The sequence below is a fragment of the Peromyscus eremicus genome, chromosome 10 (assembly GCF_949786415.1).
Source record: "Peromyscus eremicus chromosome 10, PerEre_H2_v1, whole genome shotgun sequence".
In the NCBI taxonomy this organism is placed as follows: Eukaryota; Metazoa; Chordata; class Mammalia; order Rodentia; family Cricetidae; genus Peromyscus; species Peromyscus eremicus.
The window spans coordinates 30,615,652-30,641,910 of NC_081426.1; the positions used below are offsets into that span (position 1 = coordinate 30,615,652).

Here is a 26,259-nt window from a genome sequence, read left to right on the forward strand (position 1 = left end):
ACACGGAAGAAATGGGCAAAGGGACACAATGCCTTCGCCCACAGCCGCCCACAGCAGTTGTGACACACTGCCTGTAAATATTTATGCATATGGACAGACAGATATAGGGATGGTAGACAAATGATAGATGGGATGGATGGATTAATGGATGGATGGAGGAAAATGGACAGACAGAAAGACATACAGAAAATTGGATGAGCAGATGGATAGACAAATGGACAGATGGTGAATGGATAACTGGATGGACAGATGATACATAGTTCGATGGATGGATGGATGGATGGATGGATAGATGGATGGAAAGTGAGTAGGTAGCTGGATGAATATATGAATGGACAAGTAGATGGACAGGCAGATAGAAAATTGGATAGACGGACGTATGGACAGGTAGACAGATAAATGGATGGACAAATGAGTGGGCAGACAGATAATTGGATGGATGAATGAATGGATGGAGAACAGATGTATGTATGTATGTATGTATGTATGTATGTATGTATGTATGTACATGTAGGTGAATGGATGGAGAATGGGTGTGTGGGTTGACAACAGATGAATAGACAGATAACTGGGTAGACAAATGGATAGATGGACAGATAGATGGATGAACAGATGGATAAATGGATGGACAGGTGGATAGATAGATGGGTGGGTTGGTAGATGGACAGTTGGATGGATAAGAAGAAAATAGAATGATGTAGAGAGAATAAATGTTATCAGTATACCTGGAAAGGTATACATTCTCTAAATTGTTTCCACAACTGCCTTCTAAGTTAGAAATGGTATCAAAACAAAATACAACAGAAGCCCTAAGCCTGGAGTATTTCCTGAGTGGCTCCTTGGCCCACACTTGTATTTACACCGGTGAGGTGATTTGGGCTGGTGACCTTGGCAGCTTCTAGACAGCATTGCCCACCAGAGAGCTTGTAGTACCGGGGCTTTCAGCTATCCCTCACCCATGACTCTGGGAAGGGGCAGTGCTCTGGGGAGGACCCACGGATGGGCTGGAGGCTGACACTCCCTGATACGGCCTGGAGGTTCCATGTCCTACCCATCTCTTGCTGTTGGCACCTTCCTCTGGTGGTTCCTAAGTTGGTTGCTGAGGTAAACTGGTCAACACTAGCATAGAACTTGCCTGCATTCTGTGAACCTTCCTAGTAGTCCCTGAGCTTGAAGAGGGCCATAGGAACCGTGATACACAGATGCAGGTGGAGAGGGCTGAGCCAGTGTCCGGTCTGAACCCCTGACTGCAGGGTCTGGATGGACCCTGGGGAGGTGACATCAAAACTGAGTCAAATGGCAGGTCACTCACTTGGCAAACAGAGTTGATTGTAGGGTTGAGAAAATGCCTGAGCCCCAAAAACAAAGTGAGTGGGTGTTCCAAAAACAGTAACCTGGTAAGGTGCTGAAGAGTGAGTCAGCTGGGCCAGCCCAGTCAGATCTAGATAAGACTGCCTTGTCTGCAGCCCCACCTCTGTGTATAGCTCACCCAGCTGGCCCCGGTGGCCCTGCAGCTAGGAGAACCCAGCCTCACCACTTCACCAAGCCTGTTCCCTCCCCTGGCCCAAAGGAAGCAGAGTCTTTGGCCGTCCTTTAAAGGGCTCAATAAGCCTCATTCCATGTTCTCTCTGCAGCTCAGCCCCCTAGAAGGTGGGCAACAGGAGGCCCCATCTGCGTTCTTCGCAAAGCTGTTGCAAAGGCGGCTGGGATACCCGCCCCACATAACTGGGAAGTGAATTCCTCCAGAGCCCCAGGGTCTGAGCCACAGATAGCCATGTGTGGGACTCACACTACTAAGGCATGTGGGGCTTCCACAGAGCCCTCAGGGTCCCTGATCTGCCCACTCCCGTGGGAGTAATGAGCTGCATGTCAATCATAACAGGTGAGTCTGGCTCCAGAACCCTCCACAGAATCAACAGGATGAGGCTCTGGCCACCTGTGTGTTGCCTGGCGCCAATGCTCTTGCCTAATGCCTATTTCCAAAATTACAGAAGATAACAAATGACCTAACAGCGAGACAAAACTCTTTTGTATGTGTGAGCCTCAGCAAACATCATGCGCATCTGCTAGGGACCAGCCCACACCCGGCCTCCCATAGAAGTCTCCAGAATGAAGGGCTCTGCATGCCAGCAGCCTTCACACAGGCAGTGTGGGGTCAACAGTCCACTCGGCCCCTGAACAGTGGGCCCTGGGAAAAGGGCCTGTGGCCGGCACATGGCCATGAGGTCCAGTTAGAAATAAGTCACTCTAAGAATTCACTCTAGAATTCTAGCCCTGGTGTGACACAGTACAGAAACTTCATTCCCAAAGAAGATAGACTCTGAAAATACTGATTATTCAGGGGAAGAGAGGGAGATGTTCCCTGAAGGTGGAAAGGCCAAAAGACAGAAGCCAGAGGATAGTACCAGCACCCAGGCAGGTGGGGCTCTGACTCAGGCTGGGGAGGAGCAGGAGGCGGGCCCCTCGCTGAGCAGGCCAGGCAGTAGAGCTAGTTTTATAGCGACAGCCAAGCAGAGGTAGCAGCCAGTAGAACCATGGGCAGTATGCTGTGTGCTCTGATTCTCTTGTCTGGTCTCCTGGGGGCCGCCAAGGCCAGCCCCATCACGGGCCCCCGGGAGTGTGCCAAGGGCTCTGAGGTATGGTGTCAAGACCTGCAGGCAGCTGCTAAGTGTCAGGCCGTGAGGTACTGCCAGAGTGCTGTCTGGAGCAAGCCCATAGTCAAGTCCCTGCCCTGCAGTGTGTGCCAGGATGTGGCAGCCGCTGCTGGTAACGGGATGAACCCAGATGCTACAGAGTCGGACATTTTGGGATCCATAACGAAGACCTGTGAGTGGCTTCCAAGCCCGGAATCATCAGTTAAGTGCAAGCAGATGGTGGACAACTACAGCCCAGCTGTCCTGGGCATGCTCAGTGGAACCCCAGGCACTGCCGTGGCTCCGGTATGCACTGCGCTCACCCTTTGTGAGCCACTACAGAGGCACCTAGCCATTGCCACCTCAGAGAGACCGCTGACGCAGGAGGATATAACTCAAGTAATGGCTCCATTCTTGTCCAATGGGGCCCTCAGCTTCCACCCATCACAGATGCCTGGGGATGCTGTATGCCAAGACTGCATCCAGCTGATCTCCACGCTCCAGGGTGCTCTAGAGTCTAACTTGACCTTGGCAGAGGTAACTTTCCAGGATCAGTGTGCATCCCTGGGGCCTGGCCTGGCTGCCCTCTGCAAGAACTACATCCAACAGCAATTCATCCCCGCCCAGCAAACGCTGCAGATTCTCCCCTCACAGGAGGTCTGCAGGAAGGGGGGCTTCTGTGAGGAGCAGAGAGAGCCTGCCCACCGGCTGGCTCAAGTGGCCGCTGTGGATGGAATCCCTTCTCTGGAACTGGAGCTGCCCAAGAAGAATGAGATGCAGATGCAGCTGGGCCTGACCTGTGATGTGTGCTTGAACGTGATCCAGGAGATGGACAAATGGCTCATGACCAACAGCACAGAAGCCCTCATCACCCACACCCTGGAGCGAGTGTGTTCCATAATGCCCGAAAGTCTGGTCCAGCAGTGCATCACCCTGGTGGAGGCCTACAGCCCCAACCTGGTTCAGCTTGTGACCAGAGTCACCCCAGAGAAAGTGTGTGAGACCATCAGGCTGTGTAACAACAGAAGGCAGGCCAGGTCCATCTCCAGGGCTGAGGCAACCACACCGTCCCTGCTGGTGGATGAAGAAAACCAGGGCAGCTTCTGCCATGGGTGCAAAAGGATACTGGGCGTATCTTCCCAGAATCTGGACCGCAAGAGCACCAAGCGGGACATCCTGAACGCCTTCAAAGGCGGCTGCCGAATCCTGCCACTGCCTTACGTACTGCAGTGCAACCGTTTCGTAGCGGAGTATGAGCCCGTACTCATAGAGAGCCTCAGGCTCATGATGGACCCCACGGACCTGTGCAGGAAGATGGGGGCCTGCCACAGCCCCAAGGTTCCACTTCTAGGCACGGATCAGTGTGTCTTAGGCCCCAGCTTTTGGTGCAAGAGCCCAGAGGCCGCTGAGATGTGTGACGCCCTGGAGCACTGCCAGCGCCTTGTGTGGAAGAAGCCGGCCTCCAAAGTCAAAGAGCAGCCATGATTGCGGCCACCAGAACCCAAAGCCTGCCAGGCTCATCCCACCTGCAGGCTTCTGCCTCCCAAGGGGACCCTATGAGGTGGGTGCTATCCTACCCCCATGTCCTAGATGAAAAACTGAGGCTCTGTTGGGGCTGAGCAGAGCTGACGTTCAAAGCCACGCTCTCCGGATGCTGGACAGCTTTGCCTTTCTGTCTCTACCCACATCACTGTCACCCCTGCTATAAACAGGAAGTCCTCACCCCTGCCCCAGGAAGCCACCCTCTCCTAGCCCTGCTGTGATGCTGATGGCCTGGAGGAACCTGTCAGAGGCCTCCCATGCAGGGTGAACACCCAGCTGTGAGCCAAAGCAGTTGCAGAGGGAAGGGTAGAGGGGACTGCCACTAGTCAGGCCAATGACTTATCAATAGCTTGGGGCGGGGGTGGGGTATTCTCAGTCTGGGATCTCTGTGACTGGTTCCCAATGGTGCAGTTGGGACATGAGTGGCTCTGGACTTCTCGGGGGCAGGGGGAGGGGGCTGGGTTATTGGCCACCACCTACGAGGGGTATTTGGACTTCATAGCCCTCCTGTCCATGACTCTGTTCTCTCACCTGGACTCCAGCCACCCTGGTGCTAAGTAGTCCCGGGTGTGCTTAAAATTAGGAGAACAAACCCCACTGGGCGAGCTCTGGGGAAGGCCTGAGGGGTATGGAATGGCTGTGGCATGGGCCACAACAAGAGCTCCACCCTAGTGAGCAGGCCCTTTTTCTGCTAAGCCTCAGTTTTTCAATCTGTAGACTGGGAGGATCATGCCTGCCTCATAGGGATGTTGAGACAATTCTAGATGTCCTCAAATTCCTTCCCTTAGAGACCAGCACCCATTGACCTACCCGGATCAGCAAAAACCTGTCTTGGGAATCGATAGGGTCTCTGGGGAATCTGACCAAGCAAGTGTTATATAAACTAGCTTTCTCCAAGTGATGTTTGCTGTTCTTATTCTAATGGAAGAATGTGGTCCCCAGGGCTGCAAAATCCCTTCCTCACAGCCTCCCGTGGGTGTTCCTCCAGTGGGAAGCTTCCCTTGGGGGCACCAGTCTGTCTCAGGTACCCACTGCCTGCCTCTCATGTGTGTAGTCTGCAGTAGCTCCTGAGTCCCTCATTGATAGCCTGTGGGTATGACATCACCAAGGCCCCAAGCCCAGCACCAGACCTGCATGTAGCTGATGCCCGAACATCTGTGATGGACACATGAGTTCCTGTGCAGAGGTCACCACTGCCCGCGTGGGCATGGGACTAGCTTGGCCTGGCTGCCCAGTCCTGTGAGTAGGTTCTCTCCTGAGGGCCACACCTGGGTTCTTAGGCAACTGTTCTGAGCTGGGCCATCATCCTGGAACATGGGCATTACTAGTCAGAATTATTGGCTGGATTTGCCTGGGCCCCAATGATCAGCCCTTAGCAAGATAAGCGAGTGGGAGGCATTGAACAAACTATCTACTGGGTGGCCCGTGCACAGATGTAGCCTTGTGGATGAAGCTAAAAGTCAGATCCCAAAGCAGAGTCTGAGGTTGTCGTAGTCAACACTCAAAGCTCATTCATCTCCCCAGGAGCCCTGGGCCAGAGCAGAGTGGAGGCCCCTCCTCTGTCCTGGCGGTGATCCTGAAGGACACTTGCTAACAGTTGTATGTGACATCTCACGGCTTTCTTGACCTGACATTTCCGTAGAGATGTCACCAGTCACATAGGCCTGGCCTGCCAAAGGCCAGGAGGTGGGAAGTGCCATGACCTCTCTTGGTCTCTGAGCCCATTCCACCGCCTTCAATCTAGAGCTAGAGTTGGGGACAGGCAGGGTGGTGTCTCCCCTTATCCCTCCCTTTGACTCTCACACAAACCCCAGGCCTGGAGTCAGCTGCTTCCTCAGATCACTGATCCAATGTGTCCCCACACACCCGTGGTCCACAGGAGCCTGTCATGGGACACACCTGGCAGGGACCCCACAGGCCCACTGCCAACTGTGGCTGGCAGGGCACAGGTTTCCTATGCCCGGTTGTGGGGACTCCACCTGACCCACGGTCTTGAATCTTTACTCTTCCTGCACCTCATGGTTGATGGCAGAGGGACAAGAGGAGAGAGAGGCGAGCCCACACTGGGGGTGACAGAAACAGCTTCCATCAGACCCACAAATTCACCTAGTGGCCAGGAATGGTGGCTCAGCAGAGGGACAAGGACCAACAGGACAGCCTTGTATGCTGCTCGCTTCAGAAGGGACCTCGAGAAGAGCAGGTGTCCTCCCCACAGCTCAAAGTGGTACAGATCCTTCCCGCGAGGGTGGGAAGCGGGACATTAAGCATGCAGTGACTGGAGGTGGGGACCACGATGCCCTGATTAAGATGGGATCAGAGGCTCTGGCAGGCTGCCCAGGTGGACAGATGTCAGAAACTTCTACCACACAGGCCATGGGAATCCATCAGGTGCCACCATCAAGCATAGATCTAGACAGGTCGGATCTCTGTCAGAGTCCATGGCCTCCAAATTCCTTGTAGAATCAGGGTTTGGCAACGGGCTCAATTGCTAAAAACATTCTTCAAAATGGTAGGTCAGTAGCAAATGTGGGCCTGATGGATATGGGTGTCCCATGTCACAACCCAGCCCAAGAAGGATGTCCTTGTGAGAACGCTGAACCGCTGCTGACCCCTCCAGTGCCCTCCAGTGGAGCTGGGATCTCAGGGCTGCACCTGTGAGGCTTCACATGCATCTATGCTGAAGGCTCCATAAAGCAAGTCTGAAGTCCTCTGCTGGCCAGAGCAGACATGTCTATAGGTTAACCTGGGCCCCTCTGCCAGCTGTGAAGGAAGGGGCAAGGCCTAGGCATCTCATCATGCAGCTGGGAAGCCTCGCTGCTGCCTATGAGGCCTCCACCAAACTGGGAGGGACTAGACACCCTTGGGCTTCTGACCTGGGAGGGTGACACACAACTTAAGCCATTTATTTAGGACAGCAGGAATAGTTTCGGAAGACAAGGGAAAGTCACAGTGCTTCTAAACCAGTTTCTCAGGCTGGCAATCCCTAGGCCACAAGGGAAGAAAGCCCCAAGAAGGGCAGGAAGAGAGAGTGACAGTTTTTGTAGGCAGGATTCTTTGGGACCTGAATCCAGTGATTCCATCTCAGAAGCGAAGTCACTTAGGACATTGCCCAAGACCACCCAGGCCAGCCCTGTGGGACTCTGGAGACTGTGGTCATTTCACAGTGATTTGGGGAACATAGCAAGCCTGAAAACCTGCTGGCTGCCAAGCTGGCTGAATGTAGTGCTGGCATCTGAAGGGATGAAGCAAGACCAGGGAGGGGCCCACGCAACCCTGGAATCCAGAAGCCACACCTGAACCAGTACATCTGGGTTCCCCGGTTGCCTGAGTTGGGCCCAAGGGTAGCAGAAGGTTCTTGAAGATCAGAGATCTATTCTGCCTCCACACAGGACTGCACCCATGCCAGATTCCCTGAAGTGTCTACAGAGATCTCATGGCCTTGATTCCTTCAAAGCCAGATTACAGTATTGGTCTGTACATACCAGCTGGGCGACCCTCCACAGGTAAATGGGAGCCCATTCACAGGGACAGTATGGCAGGAGAGCTTACAGGATCTTTACTGCAGACTGCCTCTCCTGGTGTCTGTGTATGACACAGCTATGTCCCTTGCTCTGCTGACTTCTGTTGGGACTCTCCTAGAGAAAGCCATGCCAGTCCAGGGGTTCTGTGTGAGCTGCTGCAGGCATCCAGGCTGGGGGGTGAGTGCTGACAGAGACCACCAGTCCCGCCACCAGGAATGATGAAATCAACACAGCGGGAGACATAAAGGAAGCGACTAGACCTTTCCTCATGGCCCCTTCCTCCCTCAGCACGGAGGACTGTGTACATCTAGGTTCCATAGCTCTGAGATCAGGATTAGCATCCAGGAAGGACTGACAGAGGCGTGAAGTCAACAGAGGTCAGAGGACATGTCTGGGGTCAGTGGACTCCCAGGGTCAGGTGAGTGAGTCAGAGGTAGAGCCCCGTAAGCCTTCCTGTTCGGAGACACCCCACTTCTTGGGGCTTTCTTCAGGGGGTGGGGAACCAGAGACTCAGAACTAACAGAATATTCTAAAACCAGGCACCCAGAAACAGCAGAGTTGCTACTTCCCAGCCCAGGACCTCAGTGTCCAGCACCAGCCACTTATGCATGGCCAAGGAACACATGAGGGTCGGGGAGGGTGACAAGTCAGGAGGCCAGTGCTCTTGGGGAAAACTAGAAATGTTCCATTTGCTCTGTGGGGCCCACCATGCCCTCTCAGGCCACTACCCAGAGGTCTAGAAGCTCCTGTGAAATTTCAGGACTCCAGAGCCCTAAACAGCAGAGGGCCACCGCGGTCACACGGCTGTGGAGAGAGAATGACGGTGACACCTCTAACCCACTCTGCACCCAGGGTCATGGCTGACAGCTTGAAGCTGGCCTGGTAGGGAATTCAGTCTTGACATCAGCCAATACTACACTGGCCCTTATACACTCAGAAGACCCCTACTGTTCCCAAGAACCTGAGACATGAGGAGCCACAGAAAGTGCCACACCCTGAAGGAACCATAGGATGCCCAGGCTTCCTGTGTGTTGTCCCAAGTCAGGCGCTGAGTGAGGGTGAGGGATGGGCCATCCAAGCAAAATAGCCCAGGCCAGCATCTTAGGTTGAAGGAAGTGTCCCATTGCTCAGCTTTCCATCAGTGAGTGTGTGCGAGTGGGGCGGCAGGGGTGGGGTGTGTGTGTGTGTGTGTGTTAGGAGGTGGGGCTTTCTATGCACCTAGGAAGACTGGCACTATCTCACAGGCTATACTGGGCCAGCAGCCCTCAATGCACAGGGGGTGGGGATGGGGGCAATGGGGCGTGGGGGTGAGGAGGTGGAGGGGTGGGTACTTGACTGCAGCAGAGGTCAACGTTCACTCAAGCCTGCCACTTAGCATGCAAGGCAGACGAGCCACGAACAAAGAAACAATGCCAATGACGGCATTTGAGAAGGAAAATGACATTAGAATAATGTCAAAATAATATGAAGATCTTAAGCATTGTATGTAAATCCCAGGAGACTGCGGGAGATTCAGCAGAGAGCAAACAGCATGGGTGACAGCATCTCAGGAGGGAGACGCTCCAGGCAGAGTCTGCAGGCAGCTCTGGGGAGGCCTTTCTGCTGGGAGCTGGCCTGTCACGGTGAGAGGGCTCAGAACTGAGCTGAGCTGGTGCACAGACCGGGAGTGGAGACGCAGGGTGGGAGGTGGGGTGGCTAGAGCGAGAGAGGGTCTGACTTTGGATGACTAGCTGGGGACAGGAGGTTGAGGGTCCTAGGGAGCGTGTCCCAGGGACACATGGACCTCTGAGTCAGGGGCTAGTTCCAAGCTGGGCAGGATGAAGGGTTCTCCTGATTTTTGGAATTTGGCCTTAAGAGCAAGATGGGAGCATGGGGCCCTTGTCATGGCTAGGACTTGTGGGAGTTGCCAGTGGCAGTTGCTGGGGCAGGACAGGAAGGTCCAAGCTCCAGAACAGAGAGTCACTGGCACAGGCTGATGACTGAGATGTAGGACAAATGGGAGTCTGAGCATATCATAGAGGCACTGTGCTCCATCCCCAGCTGTGACATGTGGGACCCTGCAGAAAAATGGCTACTGCTCTGTCCCAGTGCAGATGGGAATTCTGAGCACCAGTAGATGAAGACTTCCACAGCCCCAAAGCCAGCCCACGGGGCACCCTGCTTCGCATGTGAGTGAGGAGGTCAAGGAGGAGACAAAGGACAGGAGGGATAGGACAGAGCAGTTGTCTCCACAGAGGTGACGGGAACGTGGTGACAGGAAATGGTGGCAGAGGTTCTGTACTTGGGGGCTAGGACTGTGGCTGTCATTTGCTACCCCCAGCACCTGGTGGAGAGCAATGTCGGACCTGTCACTTTGGAGGTACACACCACTCCATAGAGAGATCCACAAGAGTTGGAAACCTGGTCCCTCTGTCCCATCACTGTAAGGAACAGATGTTTCTCAAAGAAATAATGCTGTCAGAATCATCCAAAGCCAGGCACTGGCCTATCCATTCTACATCCAGTACCTGGACCCCAAATCAAAGCCATACATTCATCCCCATCCCATAGACATGGGCTCAGAGACAACTAGCAGCTTTCCCAAGGCCATATAAGAAGTAGAGCCAAGACTTGAACTCAGATCTTTAATCTGAAAGCCTGGGCTCTGGCTACCTGGAGGAGATGGAAAAGCTGTGGGTGGACTCCCTGGAACATGTGGGATATACTAGGGAGGTGGTATGGGGATCCCACAAAGCCTGCTTTCCACAGCCCTCCAGCCAGCAGTCCCGCTGGGGACTCAAGTAGAATTTTAAATCAAATACACCATGGGTGAGGAAGGCGCTGAGCAGCGTAGCCTGCATGTGTAAGATAGAACCAGGAACGAGGCCAGAGAAGACTCCTCCACAAAGGGAAACAAAGCCAAACAGAAGTGATGGCGGCCATCTGCTGGTGAAACATTTCAAAGCACAGGTAGCCCCGCTGCTGTCCTCGGGATGGTGGGCACAGGGACAGCGGGTGGTTCAGTGCCAAGCCTGTGAACTACTTAAGCTTCATGTGGCATCACACATACCACACAGGCCTGGCAGGTGGTGAGTTCTGAATTCCAGCACCCTCCCCGGGGTGCCATTGCTGTGAGTGTAGCTGGCGAGTGGGTTCTAAGCTACCAGGCTTGGCTGGGAGGGCTCCCATCTCATCTGCTCTCCATGAGCCTTGGTCTTTTGACTCGCCTGAGGAGGGGCTTGCTGTGCTGTGCTGGGAGTGCTCCCATCTCAACTGCTCTCCACAAGCCTTGGTCTTTTGACTCGACTGAGGAAGGGCTTGCTGCGCTTCTCTGTCAGTAAGCAGACCCTTGCCCTGAACTCAGGCTTTTCTTCTCTGTGAGTTACTTTGTAAAGCATGCAGAAGTCGCGCTGTGCAAGTTCTGAGCCTGCATCCTTCCTGATCCCTGGTCCAGGGCTGTGTGTGAGCCTAGGCTAACCTGATGGAGGATGAGAGTCACATCGATCATCCCACACAGCAGCAAGCTCAGGGCTGAAGGCAACAGGCTGCTGACGCAGAGCAGAGTCATGATAGCTGATAGCTATTTTCAACTCAGCAGGATCTAGAGTCGCCAGGAGACACAGTTCCACACATGTTTGTGAAGAAGTTTCAAGAAAGGTTTAACTAAAAGGGAAGACCCATCTTGGAGATGGGTAACACCATTCTATGGACTGTGGTGCTGGACATAATAAGAGAGGAGAGTGAGCTGAGCCCCAGCATTCCTCTCTCTTGCCCTCTCTCTGCTTTCTGACTGGTCGTGATGTGACTAGCTGCCTCATGTGCCTGTCACAACTCTTCCACCGTGAGGGACTGTATCCCCGGGCTATGAGTCAAAACCAGGCCCTTCCTTAGGTTGTCTCTGTCTAGCATTTTGTCACAGCATCAAGAAAAGTCACTAATGAAGGTGCTCGGGGCCAGAGGTCACTGTCCTCAAGCAGCGTTTATAGAGCCATGAATATGACTGTTCCTTACCCCGCCAAGCCTTCCTTCAGCCAGGGGACAGCCACAGCAGGAATACTCCCCCTGGGAGAGATCCACCCCTGCGCTCAAAGATCAGGGGCTATAGAAATTCACACAACCCAGGAGACCATGCTAGAGCCTGAGAGCAGCGGCAGAAGCTAGAGCCTCACATACATGCTAGAGCCTGAGAGCAGTGGCAGAAGCTAGAGCCTCACACACATTCTGGAGCCTGAGAGCAGCAGCAAAAGCTAGAGCCTCACACACATGCTAGAGCCTGAGAGCAGCGGCAGAAGCTAGAGCCTCACATATATGCTAGAGCCTGAGAGCAGCGGCAGAAGCTAGAGCCTCACACACATGCTAGAGCCAGAGAGAGCAGCGGCAGAAGCTAGAGCCTCACACACATGCTGGAGCCTGAGAGCAGTGGCAGAAGCTAGAGCCTCACACACATGCTAGAGCCTGAGAGAGCAGTGGCAGAAGCTAGAGCCTCACACACATGCTAGAGCCTGAGAGAGCAGTGGCAGAAGCTAGAGCCTCACACACATGCTGGAGCCTGAGAGAGCAGCGGCAGAAGCTAGAGCCTCACACAGGTGCTAGAGCCTGAGAGCAGTGGCAGAAGCTAGAGCCTCACACAGGTGCTAGAGCCTGAGAGCAGTGGCAGAAGCTAGAGCCTCACACAGGTGCTAGAGCCTGAGAGAGCAGCGGCAGAAGCTCCAATTGATGCTGAGTCAGGCAAGGCCCAGTCATCCTTGTCCAATCTCAACATGGGGTGGGCGGGAGGTTACTGTGGGTCTCAGAGGCCACCCAGACCTTAGCACCTCCATTCCCCAGCAATGCTCAGAGTTGCCTGGACACTGTCCCCATAAGGGAACACTGCTTAGTAGAAAAACCACCCCAGGATTGAGTCCCAGCCAAGATGCAGAGTGATGCATGCAGGACCGGGTGCTGCAGCTCTTCATATTACACATCTTCACCTTAGTGAGAATTGAAAATGATTCAGATGTCTAAAACCGAGAACTTGGTTAAATAAATAATACCTTCTTTAGATCAGGGTGTATTATACGGCCATTAAAAATAGCGGCTGTGAAAACAGTCAGCGCATAAGAAAATGTTTAATACATAATTCCTTTGGGATTCAACAGTTATAAAACATGTATATATTTGCATCTTTAAAAGCTTGGAGAGAATATTCATCTCAGATATTAATAGTTTTAATCTCATTGGGTGGGACTAACACAGGGATTGCTTTTACGCCTCATCTATTTTATAGTTTTCAGAAGTTCTGTGGTGATTATGAGTTATATTTAGCAGGAGTTTTTTTGATGGAGAAAGAGAGAGAGAAATCTGTCAACACCCACCCCCAGGACCTCCTAAATGATAATAACACTATCCAGTGTCCTGTGTGAAGGAGCAGAGAGGCCTGGGTGCTGAAGGCTAGAGAGACACCTTATGGGCATTGTTCAGCTCAGCAAGACCCCAGACTCGCTTCTGGTCTGAGATTCTGTGAGAGCAGAGAACACAGGAAGGCCAGATCCTAGGAGGCAAAGGACTACAACATGGGGACATGTGACAGGCTGTCAGCCCTGTCCTGGGAGATCTGGAGGAGGCACCTGACCACTCAGAGTGAGATATGAGACTGGGAAGGATTTCTGGGGAAGAAACAGAGGCTGCAGGGAGACCCCAACCTAGGGGCAGGCAATGACTACTCCAGAGGGGAGGTCTTAATGTCCATGGAGGGTTCTGGCTCAACACAGGCCTGCGAGTCAGACCACCAGGACCTCTCCACCAGTACTGTCTTCTTTTTTCAAAAGAGCATCCAAGACAGTCATTGTCACATAGACCTAAAAGGAGGCGGGGCAAATCTGCCTGAGACAATTGCCATCACACTAGGAGAGAAGCCAGGGCCCCTGCAAACAGCTAGGAAGGCATCTCCAGGCAAACAATGGCTGCTGAGGCATGCTTTTGACCTGCAGGTCAGCTTCTCCTGGGAGCTCTTTCAGTGTGTGGGATGGCCACACCACAGAGCGATCATCACTCTAGGGTGGCCATTTCAGTCCCCCAGAGCTGGGTCAAATATTGGAATTCTGGAGGGTGAGGAGGGATGGATGAAAGACAGGCAGTCTGAAGGCCAGGATGAAGTCTATGAAGAGTGTCAGGTCAGGTCCTACTAAGAGGCTTCCCTACAGGTTTGGCCAGAAGAGGACAGCACAATGCGGCCATTACCTCCCATGGTCAGTGCTGGCCCCAGCACTTCTCTGTGATGTAGTTTAAGCTAACTGAAGAAGTGGTGGCTGAATAGACTTGACAGAAGTTTGCAGGAGGGCCATCAGGGAGGGTGAGGAGGAACTGGGCTGGGCACTACACAAGCAGAACGATCCTGGGAGAGAAGACCATCTTCTTCCAGGAAGCCTTTGATGGTGGCCACCTTTTCCAACCGAGGGGCATGTCTAGAGCTTCCCTGATTCTCAAGTCTCATGTCACTGAGGACTGTATCATGCTGTCATGGGTGGTTTCTTTCATCTACAGACTCTATACTTAGAGTCTTGGGTGCCACTTATGGTTTACTGTAACTGAAAGTCTAGATGAGTAGATGACAGATGAATGGATGAATGATGAATGGATAGGTGGCTGGCTGGGTGAATGATGGATGGATTTATAGATAGATAGCTGTATGTATATATGTATGTATGTACGTATGCATGATGAATGAAAAATGATGAGTAGATTAGATTAATGATGGGATGAGTAGATGGATGGTGGAGGATGAAGGATGAATGAATGATGAATGGAATGGATGATGGGTGGATGGATGTTGGATGGGTTGGTAGATATTGAGTGATAAATAAATAAGTGGGTAGATGGATAGGTATGTATAGGCAAATGGATGGTTGGATGGACGATGAATGGAAAATGCTGAATAGATTAGATTAATGATGTGTGAGTGATTGGATGGATAAAAGAGGACAAAAGATGAAAGAATGATGAATGGAATGGATGATGGGTGGATGGATGGTAGATGGAGTGGTAGCTATTGGATGATGAATGGATAGATGGATAGATGGAAAGATGGAGTAAGCATATATAAGTAGATGGATGGTTGGATAGATGATAAATGGATAATAATAGATAGATTAATGATGGGTGGGTGGGTGGCAGATTAATGCATGATGGATGAAATGGATGATAAGAATAGGTAGGTGATGGAGTGATAGATGGGTATTTAATGATAATGGGTGGATGAATAGACAGATGAATAGATGGATGATGAATGAGTGAATGGACATGTGAGTCGATAAAGAGTGAATAAGGAGTTGATACTGTCTTAGTAACTTCCTTGTTGCTGTGATAAAATACCCTTACAAACACAACTTACTAGAGAAAGGGCGTGTTTTAGCTTATAGTTCTGGAGGGATACAGTCTATAATGATGGGGAAGACATTGCAGCAGACAGGAAAGGAACGGGGCAGTGGCGGGAGGCTGTCTGGTCACACCGAATTTGCACACAGCAAGTAGAGAATTAACAGGAAATGGGGACAAGTGCTCAAACACGCAAGCTAATGGGGGACATCTCACATTCAAACCACAGCAGATGGATGGTTGAGTGAGTGGGTGGTTAGATGGCTGAATGGAGAACTGTGGGTGAACCAAGAGTTTGGTAGAAGAATGCATGAGTGATAGACAGCTGTACAAATGGATGGATGGATGGATGGATGGATGGATGGATGGATGGATGGATGGAGAGCTGTATGGAAGGATAGATGAGGAAATGGATGGGTGAATGGATGATGAATGGGGTAGAGAAGTGATGGAGGAGAGATGAATGGAGAGATAAGAGGGATAGAGAACCAAAGGTGGAGGAAGAGGATAGATGAAAGAAAGGAAGGGAGGGAGGATAAATAGATGGATGGATAAGAGGCAACAGGGGACTGGGGACACAGAAGGATATCCTTGAATTTTCACAAGTTCTTAGTCACCCAAATCTTATTCTTGATTACTCTGACCCTCACAGCACAACCCAGCCTGGACTCCAACTCAGTCTCCTAAGTATGGGGATTACAGGTGTGGACCAGGCCACAAACTGATGCTTCATGTCAAATGATTATTTGTTGACTAGACTCCAAGTTTCCAAGTCAAGGTCTCTCTTGAGATCCCTACCTGCCCCGAGGCTTGTCTGAGTTTAACTTGGCTCTCCGTATGCATGGGTGCTGATGTGACGCTCTGTGCTAAGGCAACTAGGGGACAAAAGCGATCTCTGGCCCCTAAACAATTCATATATGTTATAGATACCTGTTATAGATACCATCTTTGTGTTTACTGCCATCTTTGGGGTAGAAGTCATCTTTGTAATAGCTGTGAGATATGGGTCTGGATTTGAATAACTGGGATCCTTGGACAGGAGGCCCCTGAGATCACCAGGAGGGACAGGGATTCAGCAAAGATCAAAACCAACTTCAGTGTGCATGTAAATAGGCATGCCAAAGCCTGGCACACAGGGTACTGAAACACCTTATACCATCCCAACAGTGCAAGACTGGTACCTTCCAGATGTCACCATGGGCACAGCAGACTACCCGTCAGTGCTCCTCTCTGGGAGCTGTGGCTGCACTTGCTCAGCTTTCCCTGATGACAAGGACCCATCAGCACTCCCATGCTGTGCCAATCCTGGCATCCAGGCCACTGAGAAACACATTGTATACCCAGGAGTCACGGCTGCCTCGTGGACAGGTCAAACACCCTGCCTCCAGCTCTGTCCACTTCTCCTTTGGGACAAGCAAGCCAGAGTGCACACTGCATGGCTTCTGTCTCCACAGAGGACTAACTATTCTTAATAGTGAGGAGTTTGGGAGCAGCTGGTCTGGCTTTGAGTTTCAAAGCTCTGATCCCTCCCCCTGGGCATTTACAGACCATGATGCCTTATCACCGTCTATGAAATATACATTGCATGTTGCTCAGGGGCAGTGTGTGCTGTGTATGTCAGGCCTGGGTTAAGATTTTGAAAACAAGGTGTGAGGGAGATATTATGGAAAGACAGACTCAAATCTGGGTTTAAATATACTGATATACCAATGCAGGGATGTTACAGAGGAATAGACGTGGTCTGAAAATTCTCAAACCCCAGCTCTCTTGGAGCATGAAAGCAATGATAACAGCTTCCCACAGTGTGTTCTGTGGAATTCCATGCCAGGATTTAATCAACAGAACAAAAAACACGATATAACAAAACTTGAGCATTTATATTTATATGTAAAAATAAAACAAGTGAAAATTAAATTAATGACAATTAAAATTTGTAAATGAAATGAATTAAAAATGAAAGATTATGAAATGAAGGAAGATGGAAAGTTGCCTGAGACCTTGACATGGGGATGCAGGATGTGTGCAGAGAGATGCTGAGCAGTCCACACAGGCTCCACCCTCCCTTCCCCCTGAGTGTGCTTGCTAAGGTGCACAGCAGGGTCTTCTGGAACTGCTCTTGCCACTGTGACACTTGATCCCATGCTCCTCTCTCACTACTGTAAGTGACCCTGTGACCTGCTCTGGCCCAGGAAATTCCAGCGGGTGCCAGTGAGCAAAACCCTGAAACATGCTCCAGTGAAAATGATGTCTAAGTTAGGACTGGCATACTGCCGAGAGACATCACCCACAGGCTCACTGTCAGAAGACTGGTGCATTGAGACCAAACGATGGCAAGACAAAACACTCTTAGGAGAAAGTGTCTGTGGGTATTGAAAAGAGCAAAGCCCCGGGGCCAGGAATGAGGGAATAGGTCACATCTAGAGGAGATGCATCTTGACATTTGGGGACCTGGAGATGGCTTGAGCCCCTCTCATGAAGAGGAAGGGCTAGGAAAGAGTTAAGCAGCTTGACAGATGCAGAGGGATGCAGCAGTGCCTGCGTAGCTAAGTTACAGAGAGGAGGCCTGTCTGTGACCATGAGAAGGTGCATGCCACCTCAGGAGGACAATGAGTCACAGCCCTGTAGCCCCTGAGTACAAACAGGCAAAGTCTGATGATATCAAAGACGTGGAGGAGCTAGCCACCGCATTGACAAGCTGGCAAGATGAAGAGAGGAGAAACCCAGCTGGCCCTGCACGCTGCCCCGTACCCGCCTGGAGAGGTAGCCCTGGAGCTCACTATGGCTCCCAGGCTCGCTGCTGCCCTGACTGGAATAGCAAACGCCCCAGGTATCGAAATCACCATCCCATGATGGAGAATGCACACATCAGGGAGGATCCACGTGCAACATGGGGAAATTACCAGAACACAGTTGAGAACATAAATCAAATGCCCAAAGCAGGAGAATGCCATTCATATCAATTTTTAAAACAAGCTCGCTGGTTGGACGTCTGATTACAGAGAGACACACATATTGTCTTGAACCGATATAAACTGTGATTTATGTGTTGTTGCATGTGCTTAAATTTTTGCTTTATAGGTAAGCTATAAAGCAAACCGGACCGGTCCAACCCAAGCTCAAGATGGAGATAACTTCCAGATAGAAAGCGGAGAGCGGGGTGTAGCAGAAGGGCAAAGGGTGGGTTTTATTGGAATCTGTTGTTTTCTAAGTGTGAGCTCTCGTGGAGAGGGGAAACAATTGGCAGCTGAACAAATGGCTGAACTGGTGAGGCTATGGTGGGATGAAAACAGCACCCTAGTTCCACTGCCTACTGTGGCAGTGCACCTGCTCCCCATCCCCTGACCCCAGGATCCCAGGACATCAGACTAAGCACAATAGAGGCAGGCTGGGAGGAACAGATGGAGCACTGAAATGTGCACTAGCCCACCTCTGCCATCAGTCCCCAGGCTGGGGTTTCCTGCATTCTGCACTTTTCTCTATATGTCAAAGATTCCATAATTAAAGAATGCTCTCCACCACCCCCCAAAAAGGACAGATTCCAACCAGGCCATCTGGAGCGGAAACCTGGACCACTCCACTCCAAAGCTGCAGAGGGATTCTCCTAGCTGCCCCTTTGGCAAGCACCAAGGTCAAATGTACCTGTGGGATGCCACAGAGGTAGCTGTGGTACCGAGTCCTTTGGGTCAGGGAAGTGTGCCCCTAATCCAAACTCACCTTGCCCAAGAGCCACCCTCGCTGTAGACCCTGGAGTCTGTAACCCAGGATGGAGGGAAGGAGTGGAAAGGTGGGCCATGGTCAGCTTTCTCCTGTCTCAGAATGTGCCCTTCCTCTTTTCCCTGCTCGACAGCATCAGAGGGGACTGTGCTCGTGACTTCTCCTATAGTGACCTCATAATTATAAAGAATCTTCAAGGTATTCGGGTGGTAGTGGCACATGCCTTTAATCCCAGCAGTCGGGAGGCAGAGCCACACAGATCTCTGAGTTCGAGGCTAGCCTGGCCTACAGGGAAAGTTCTAGAACAGCCAGGACTGTTATATAGAGAAACCTTGTCTTGGAAAACCAAAATAATCATCACCTTCTTCTTCTTCTTCTTCTTCTTCTTCTTCTTCTTCTTCTTCTTCTTCTTCTTCTTCTTCTTCTTCTTCCTTCTCATCCTCCTCCTCTTCCTTCTTCCTCTAGGTCCCAGTAGTTTCCTAAAACCCCACTGTCACCATCACTCATTCACACATCCATGCATCCACTCGTCTTTCTGCCCATCTGCCTATCCACTCATCAACTCACCTACCCAGCTATCATGTTATCCAGCTAGCCAATACACATAGGCACATCCATACATCTACATACCTATCTATCACCTCCCATTCATTAGTTCACCCATCTGCCCACCCACCCATGCAGTCAGGCCCCACATGCACGCCTAGCACCAATCAGTGCTTGGTTACAGCATCCTGTGATCAACCATATGGACTTGACAGGTCTCCATGCTCAGCTGTCTTATATCTAGTAGCAGCAGAGGCAATGTAAGTAATAACACAGAAACTTTAATGAGAAAGGTGGTGGGGTCCCCCTTGGGGGCGGGGGTTCTGCACAGAGCAGCTCCTTAGGGGAAAGCTGTGAGCCAAACTGAATGAGGATAGTCAGAACTAAGGGACAATACTACGTGCATGTCAGACAGCAGGCAGCACACACAGAGAGACACCTAGATGGACAGAGTCTAGCTTGACCAGATTCTACCAGTGGGCCGCTTTTCATCACAGACTCCCAGGTGCTCCCAAATCACCAGGCATGTTGTCCTATGGACAGGCAGCATCAGTATTTCCTAGAGCTTGTTAGAATACAGCCTAAGATCCTGCCTCAGAGCCTGGCATCCAGATCTGGATTTCATCTAGATCCTGAGTCCTGGGCAGGGAAGCAAGGCTAGTTTCTCTACACCAGGCACATTCACTGGGGGTGAACAGCACCCCCAGGTGGCCAATTCTGGTTCTTGAAGGGCCTAAAGGATATGAGTCCCACATATAAAGAACACACATGCAGGGTATTTCAGCGAAACCACAGTTGTGTGGGAGGCCATTAGGAAAGCAAGCTTTAAAAGGCTCAGGACAATAGTGGGGGGAAGGCTGAAAACACAGACCCCAGGCACGGTATTGAGCAGGGCCTCATGAGGGGCTGCAGTGTGTTTCAGGGGACAGATTTGTTCATAGGGATAGCCCAGTTTTAACACTGAGAACCCAGAGTCCTGGAGCCCATTCAGTTCCAGGAGGCACTCACCACACTGCTGTGCCTTGCCTGGGGATGAGGAGCAGGGTCCTCAAGCGGGACAGGCCTAGCAGCACTCTCCCAGGGAGCAGGGTGGGCGGTACTCACAGGGCACTTTGCTGTGAACTTCTCTTTCCCTTTCCTTCTCTTCACCTCATGAACCTGCAGCTTTACTATGGAGTAGATGCAAATATCACACGAACTCTCCAGAGACCAGGAACACCCATGTCCCCCACACCCCTGTGGCGGCTCCAGCTCTGCCTGCCAACCCTGGCACCTGGGCCACCAGGGGTTTGGGCACAGGGTTGGGATGGGCAGGCATGAGCCCCGAGGTAGGACTGAGTCCATCAGCAGCACCAGACTGTTTTTCAAGTCCTTGGGTCTTTCTGGGAAAGGTGGGGTGGTGGCACTGTAGCCAGCTGGGGAGGACAGCAGGGGTGTAGCTGTGGATGAAGAGGGACAAAGAGAGTGGCTGGAAGACAGAGGACAGGGCAAGGGCCTGTGGCCATTTAGGAAACCCAATACAGATGGCATCCCCAGAGTTTAATGATGGACTATGCCACGGCTGAATGGTAGCTCCTTCAAAGAGATGTCCATGTCCTGAACCCCAAGAACTGCTAGGGTTTTTTGTTTGTATGTTTGTTTTTGGGGTTTTTTGTTGTTTGTTTGTTTTACAGAGGTGGCTAAATTAAGATTCTTGAGATGACAACATCCCCGGAATCCACACGAAAAAGGCAGGCATTGGCATGCACACTCCTAATCCCAGAGCTGGGGCCTAGAGCTGGGGAGGCGGTGTTCTGGACTTGTTCATCAGCCAGCTTAGTCTTCTGGGCCAGCTGCAGGCTAGTGAGAAATTTGCCTTAAAAACAACACCGAAAAAGTGAACACCTCCAAAGGAATGGCACCGAAGGTTGACCTCTGCTTCCACAGACACGTGTGTGTAGGTGCATATGCACCTGTGCAGTGTGTACCCACATACATATGCACCTGTGCAGTGTGTACCTACATACATACGCACCTGTGCAGTGTGTACCCACATACATACACACCTGTGCAGTGTGTACCCACACACATATGCACCTGTGCAGTGTGTACCCACACACATATGCACCTGTGCAGTGTGTACCCACACACATATGCACCTGTGAAGTGTGTACCCACACACATATGCACCTGTGAAGTGTGTACCCACACACATATGCACCTGTGAAGTGTGTACCCACACACATATGCACCTGTGAAGTGTGTACCCACACACATATGCACCTGTGAAGTGTGTACCCACACACATATGCACCTGTGAAGTGTGTACCCACACACATATGCACCTGTGAAGTGTGTACCCACACACATATGCACCTGTGAAGTGTGTACCCACACACATATGCACCTGTGCAGTGTGTACCCACATACATATGCACCTGCATCGTGTGTACCCACATACATATGCACCTGTACACATGTGCACACACATACATATGCACTTCACAGTGTGCACCCACATAATATGTACCTGCACACATGTGCACCCATATACACATGAACACACACAGAAGACAGAGGTAAGGACTCAGTGACTCAGCAACCAGGGCCTGACAGGGATATAGCAGGCCTCCCTTCCTAGTCTACAGAGAAAGCACTGCCCTGTGACACCATGGTTTGAACTTTGACCCCCAGGACTACAGAAGTTCATGGCTGTTGTTTTAAGTGCCCCAGTGTGGTCATTTGTTCAGTAGCACAGTAGCCACGGTGCCCAGGGTTTTAAGGATGGACAGAATATACCAACTCTGGCTTGAGTGAGGAGGCCTCGGCCAGGCCCTGTGAGCCCAGGGAAGGAGGGGGCAGGTGACTCCAACTCCCCGGTGCCAGCCAGCACATCTTAAGGTGGGATCATCTCTCCCAACCCACTGTGCTGGTCAAAGGACCCAAGCCCAGTGAAGGATGCAGACAGAAGGTGCTGATGGGTCAAGGAAGCTGTGGGGGAGATGCCGCTGACGTGAGGCCCATTAAACACAGAACAATTAAAAATGCATTCAGCTTCAATTTCCCAGAGCCATTTCCAGAATGTAAATACCAGACCTGTCATTAAAAATGTATTTATTGTGATTACACAGGAGAATTCTTGGGAGGCTCGGTGTGCGTTCAATAAGTGTGTCTTTAATAACCCCATTTAATATGTGTTCCCCAGACACTGGATCCCGAACAGTCTATTCCACGGGCCTCAAATGCGGGCAGCAGGTAGGCAGCACCCAGGGAAGGACCTACAGGCATGCTCTCGGCCTCGCAGTGCCGCTTGCCCTGTCCCAATGTGGGAGCAAGATAAGAGCAGACAACACTCCAGAGGGAACATGTAGTCAGAATATCATGGAAACCGCTCCTCACCAGGAATCAAGTGTATGCTGGGATGCTGACACACTGGAAAAGTTTAGATAAATTGTCAGACTGGTGTGAGCTCTGGACCCTCTTCAGGTGGGAGCCGTGAGCTCTGGACCCTCTTCAGGTGGGAGCTGTGAGCTCTGGACCCTCTTCAGGTGGGAGCTGTGAGCTCTGGACCCTCTTCAGGTGGGAGCTGTGAGCTCTGGACCCTCTTCAGGTGGGAGCTGTGGCCTCTGGACCCTCCCCGGGTGGGAGCTGTGAGCTCTGGACCCTCCCTGGATCAGAGCTCAAAGACAGAATCCGCTCAAAGGCCCATAAGCGACCAAGAAAGTCACGGCTGTGCAGGCCTCAGAACAGTGTGCAAAATGGAAGCCTGGTTTCTGAGCAAAAGAGAAAGGAATGCAAAACTTCAGCTCAAGTCTCCTCAGACCGTTAAGTCTGGGCAAGCACATCAGCACACACACACACACACACACACACACACACACACACACACACACACACCAAAGCATAATATAAACACAGAAAGTCACTGCACCAGCGGAAGAGGTGGGGGGGAAGTTTCTGGAAATGACTAGTGCCTCTGAATGCATTTTTAATCAAGCTGAGAAAATGTCTGGGTGGAGAGACTGTGATGAGGAAGGGATGGGAAAAATTAAAATCCGTTGCTTGGCTTTGGGGAAAATCCAAATTTAGACAACATACCGTCCTCAGGATGTTTTGTAAGTCACCTTTTCCCATCTCACCACCTCTGTCCTCCATTTCACCCCCTCAGACGGATAAATCACTGAGGCTATGTGAGGGAAGTTTGCCTGACCCACAGCTCTAAAGGGGTGGTCTGGCCTCTGGGCTTCCCCATCTTCTTCTGAAGAACTTGGAGCCTGTCACTCGGGAGTCCCGACCCCAGGTAGCCGTCTCTGTCCTCCACACCCCATGAGGTCCCAAAGTAAGTAGGACCTACACCTAGCAAGTGCCTTGCAAAAGCCTGCCTGCCCCGGGAAAGCAGCTCGCTATCCAAACACCAGACACTGTTCCAGAGAGTTCCACTTCCTGCTCCTTCAGCCAAGCTGAGAGAAGAGGAATCCAGCATTCTGGAAATCTCTAGGGAAAGTATCCGAGGGGGTGGGGAACAGAGCAGCCCGAATGCTGGCGTCCGAAGTCTGGGGATTTTTGTTTAATGTACAAGAAGAAGGAAGATGACCTCCATCCATGTGGCAGCAAAAGGAGGCACTCCACTTGGCAGGAAGGTGCCTCCTCACGCTTGCCCTCCCCTGGTAACACCCCCAAGCCAAACTTCCAGTGCTAATCCTCAGAGAAGCTAATGCTGCTACAAGTTTTATGTTTATTCACCTGTGCACTTTTTTATTATGTGGACACATATGGGCACATGTGCCATGGTGCACGTGCGGAGGTCAGAGGACAACTTGAGAAGTTCTACTTCCACTGTGTGGCTCCAGGGATTGAGCTCAGGTTGTCAGGCTTGGTGGCAAACGCCTTTACCCTCTGAGCCACCTCACTGGCCCCGCCAGCTGAATTTAATGCCTGATTTATTCGGCAGTGGTGTTCCCCCTCCTCAAGCACCAGAGCAGCAAGATACATGGAGAGCATCAGGGTCACACGAGGAGAGCTTACCCTCCGCACAGGAATGTGGCCCCATTGCAGGAACAGATTGGTGTGGAAGGAGGTGAGTTCCTGGCTGAGGGAGCTGGCCCAGAAAGGCTGCGGATGCAGTAACAAAAACTCAAGGGCTTTAGTGCCACAGTGACCTGGGCAGTTGGTCCCAGGTGACACTGTCATCACACACACAAAAAACCCACTCCGGCACCATTGGAGCACATTCCTAACATGCCGCAGAGGTAGGACAAGTGGGATGCCAACTCCGTCTGATACAAGCAAAGCCGAAGCTAAAGCAAGGCAGACACGTGCAAGCGGCTCTTCCCGCAAGCCATTCTGATGAGCCAGGCGCAGGGAGGTAGGTCTGGTCCTAGCACTCTGCAGACAGAGGCAGGAAATTGCATGATAAGTTTCCAGGCTAGCCCGGGATACAGAATGAGACCCTATCTCAAACAAACAAATGGTCCCAACAGGCAGGCATTTTTCAAACTCAAATTAAAATGAACTAATCACTACTGGAAAAACACACAGAGAAGGCAAAATGATCCCACACCAAGAATGACTCTAGTGGTAAAAATTCCCGTGGGAGGAAAGATTCCACCCGAAGCCCGAGAGATCCTCATGCTCCGAGCAGAACTGAGGATGATAATGGCCAAAATGGTCTTTGCAAGCCGCCTCCTCCCTCCTCTCCTCTCAGACATCAAAGACGGTCTGATGTCCTTGGGCCCAATTCATGTTTCACATATAAAGAGATATCCGCCTGGGTGGGTTATTTATTTACAGTTCTTTGGCTGAGCCAGAAAGAAAGCAAACTACCCCAACAATGAGGCCAGCCTGAGCTTTGGGGGGCTTGGGAGCTGCCTATAGAGTCCGGAGCAGAGCCAGGGAGATTGTGCAGTGACCTGGATTCAGGCTGCCAGCCTCCTCCTCCGGGGAGGAGGCAAAAAGAGCCAGGAGAAAACAACAGACAGAAAAGAGCGAGGAAAGAAGCTTTCCAAACAGTTGTCCATCTGCCAGGGCCCTTTGTCCCGCTGACGAAACTCCTAATCCGCTTTCGACATCTCCATTATGTCTTTCTAAGCCACGGAAAATTGGTGGGGCCCACTAGTGGGCGGGAGCTGCTGGAGCCAGGGTAGGACTCCGGCCTCAGCCGGGACGCTGGGAGATGATGTCACACAGGTATGGGAAGAGAAAAGCCCATCAGGCTGACTTACCGCCACAGAGAACTTTCCAGAACCTTCCCCATGTCTGCATGGTAGTACTTGGTCAGGATCAAGATGACCTGTGGTGTCAACAACAGAAAGGAAAATGACATCAGCTGGTTTCAAGGTTCTGAGAGAGGAATACGGTGACACTTTACACCCCTGCACTTGGGGTCCCTCAAACCCCACTGCCTGATGGCCATGTACCATAACACTGAGCCATGGGCCTTGCTTCTGCTTGGGAAACCTCCTTCTTCTCTTTAGAATGACTCCAGAGACATCCCAACCCATGAGAGCCACAGAGCAGCTCTGTGGGAATCATTAAACTCAGCCTCACACAATCCCAAACTATGGTCAAATATTCAGCAAGGCTCTGGTCCCAGTCTGCACACGGTGGTGATTAACACTGTCAACTGGACAGGTTCTAGAATCGTCTAGGAGACGAGTCTCCAGGCATGTCTATGGTGGACCTTCTAGACTGGGTTCGTTGAGGTGGGAAGACCATGAGGTGGGTAGTACCAAGCCATGGGCTCAGCCCTGGATTAAAGTAAAAAGGGGAGAGTGAGCTGAGCATCAGCATTCATTTCTCTCTGCTTCCTGACTGTGGACGCAATGCCACCAGCTGCCTCATGCTCCTTCCCCACCATGACGGGCTGTGCCCTCCAACTGTGAGCTAAAACAAACCCTCCCTCCATTACGATTCTTCCACCGGGTATTTTGTCCCACCAATGAAGAAAGTAAACAAAACAAGCACCAAGCGTATTTGGCAAGCTTCTGAAGACA

At 51.5% G+C, this 26,259-nt stretch overlaps 2 protein-coding genes and 1 long non-coding RNA gene across 3 annotated transcripts in view; 1 reads left to right on the forward strand and 2 right to left on the reverse strand.

Annotated features, from left to right (window-relative positions):
• Positions 1–18,873, reverse strand: part of LOC131921091 (uncharacterized) — a 35,276-nt gene extending 16,403 nt beyond the window's left edge. The window contains exon 1 of the long non-coding RNA XR_009381835.1: positions 18,743–18,873. This is a non-coding gene — a long non-coding RNA (uncharacterized LOC131921091). The remainder of the gene's footprint in view (positions 1–18,742) is intronic.
• The window catches only part of Sorcs2 (sortilin related VPS10 domain containing receptor 2), a 387,326-nt gene that overhangs the window by 203,316 nt on the left and 157,751 nt on the right, over positions 1–26,259 (reverse strand). The window contains exon 2 of the mRNA XM_059275763.1: positions 25,489–25,556. Coding sequence (XP_059131746.1) covers positions 25,489–25,556 — 68 coding nt within the window. The remainder of the gene's footprint in view (positions 1–25,488; positions 25,557–26,259) is intronic.
• Positions 2,535–4,181, forward strand: Psapl1 (prosaposin like 1). Its single transcript, XM_059275762.1, has one exon. The coding sequence runs from the start codon at positions 2,535–2,537 to the stop codon at positions 4,116–4,118; it is 1,584 nt and encodes a 527-aa protein (XP_059131745.1). The 3' UTR covers positions 4,119–4,181.

Excerpts from the sequence above, each read along its gene's own strand:
- Psapl1 (XM_059275762.1), top strand. The coding sequence starts at position 2,535 with ATGGGCAGTATGCTGTGTGCTCTGATTCTCTTGTCTGGTCTCCTGGGG.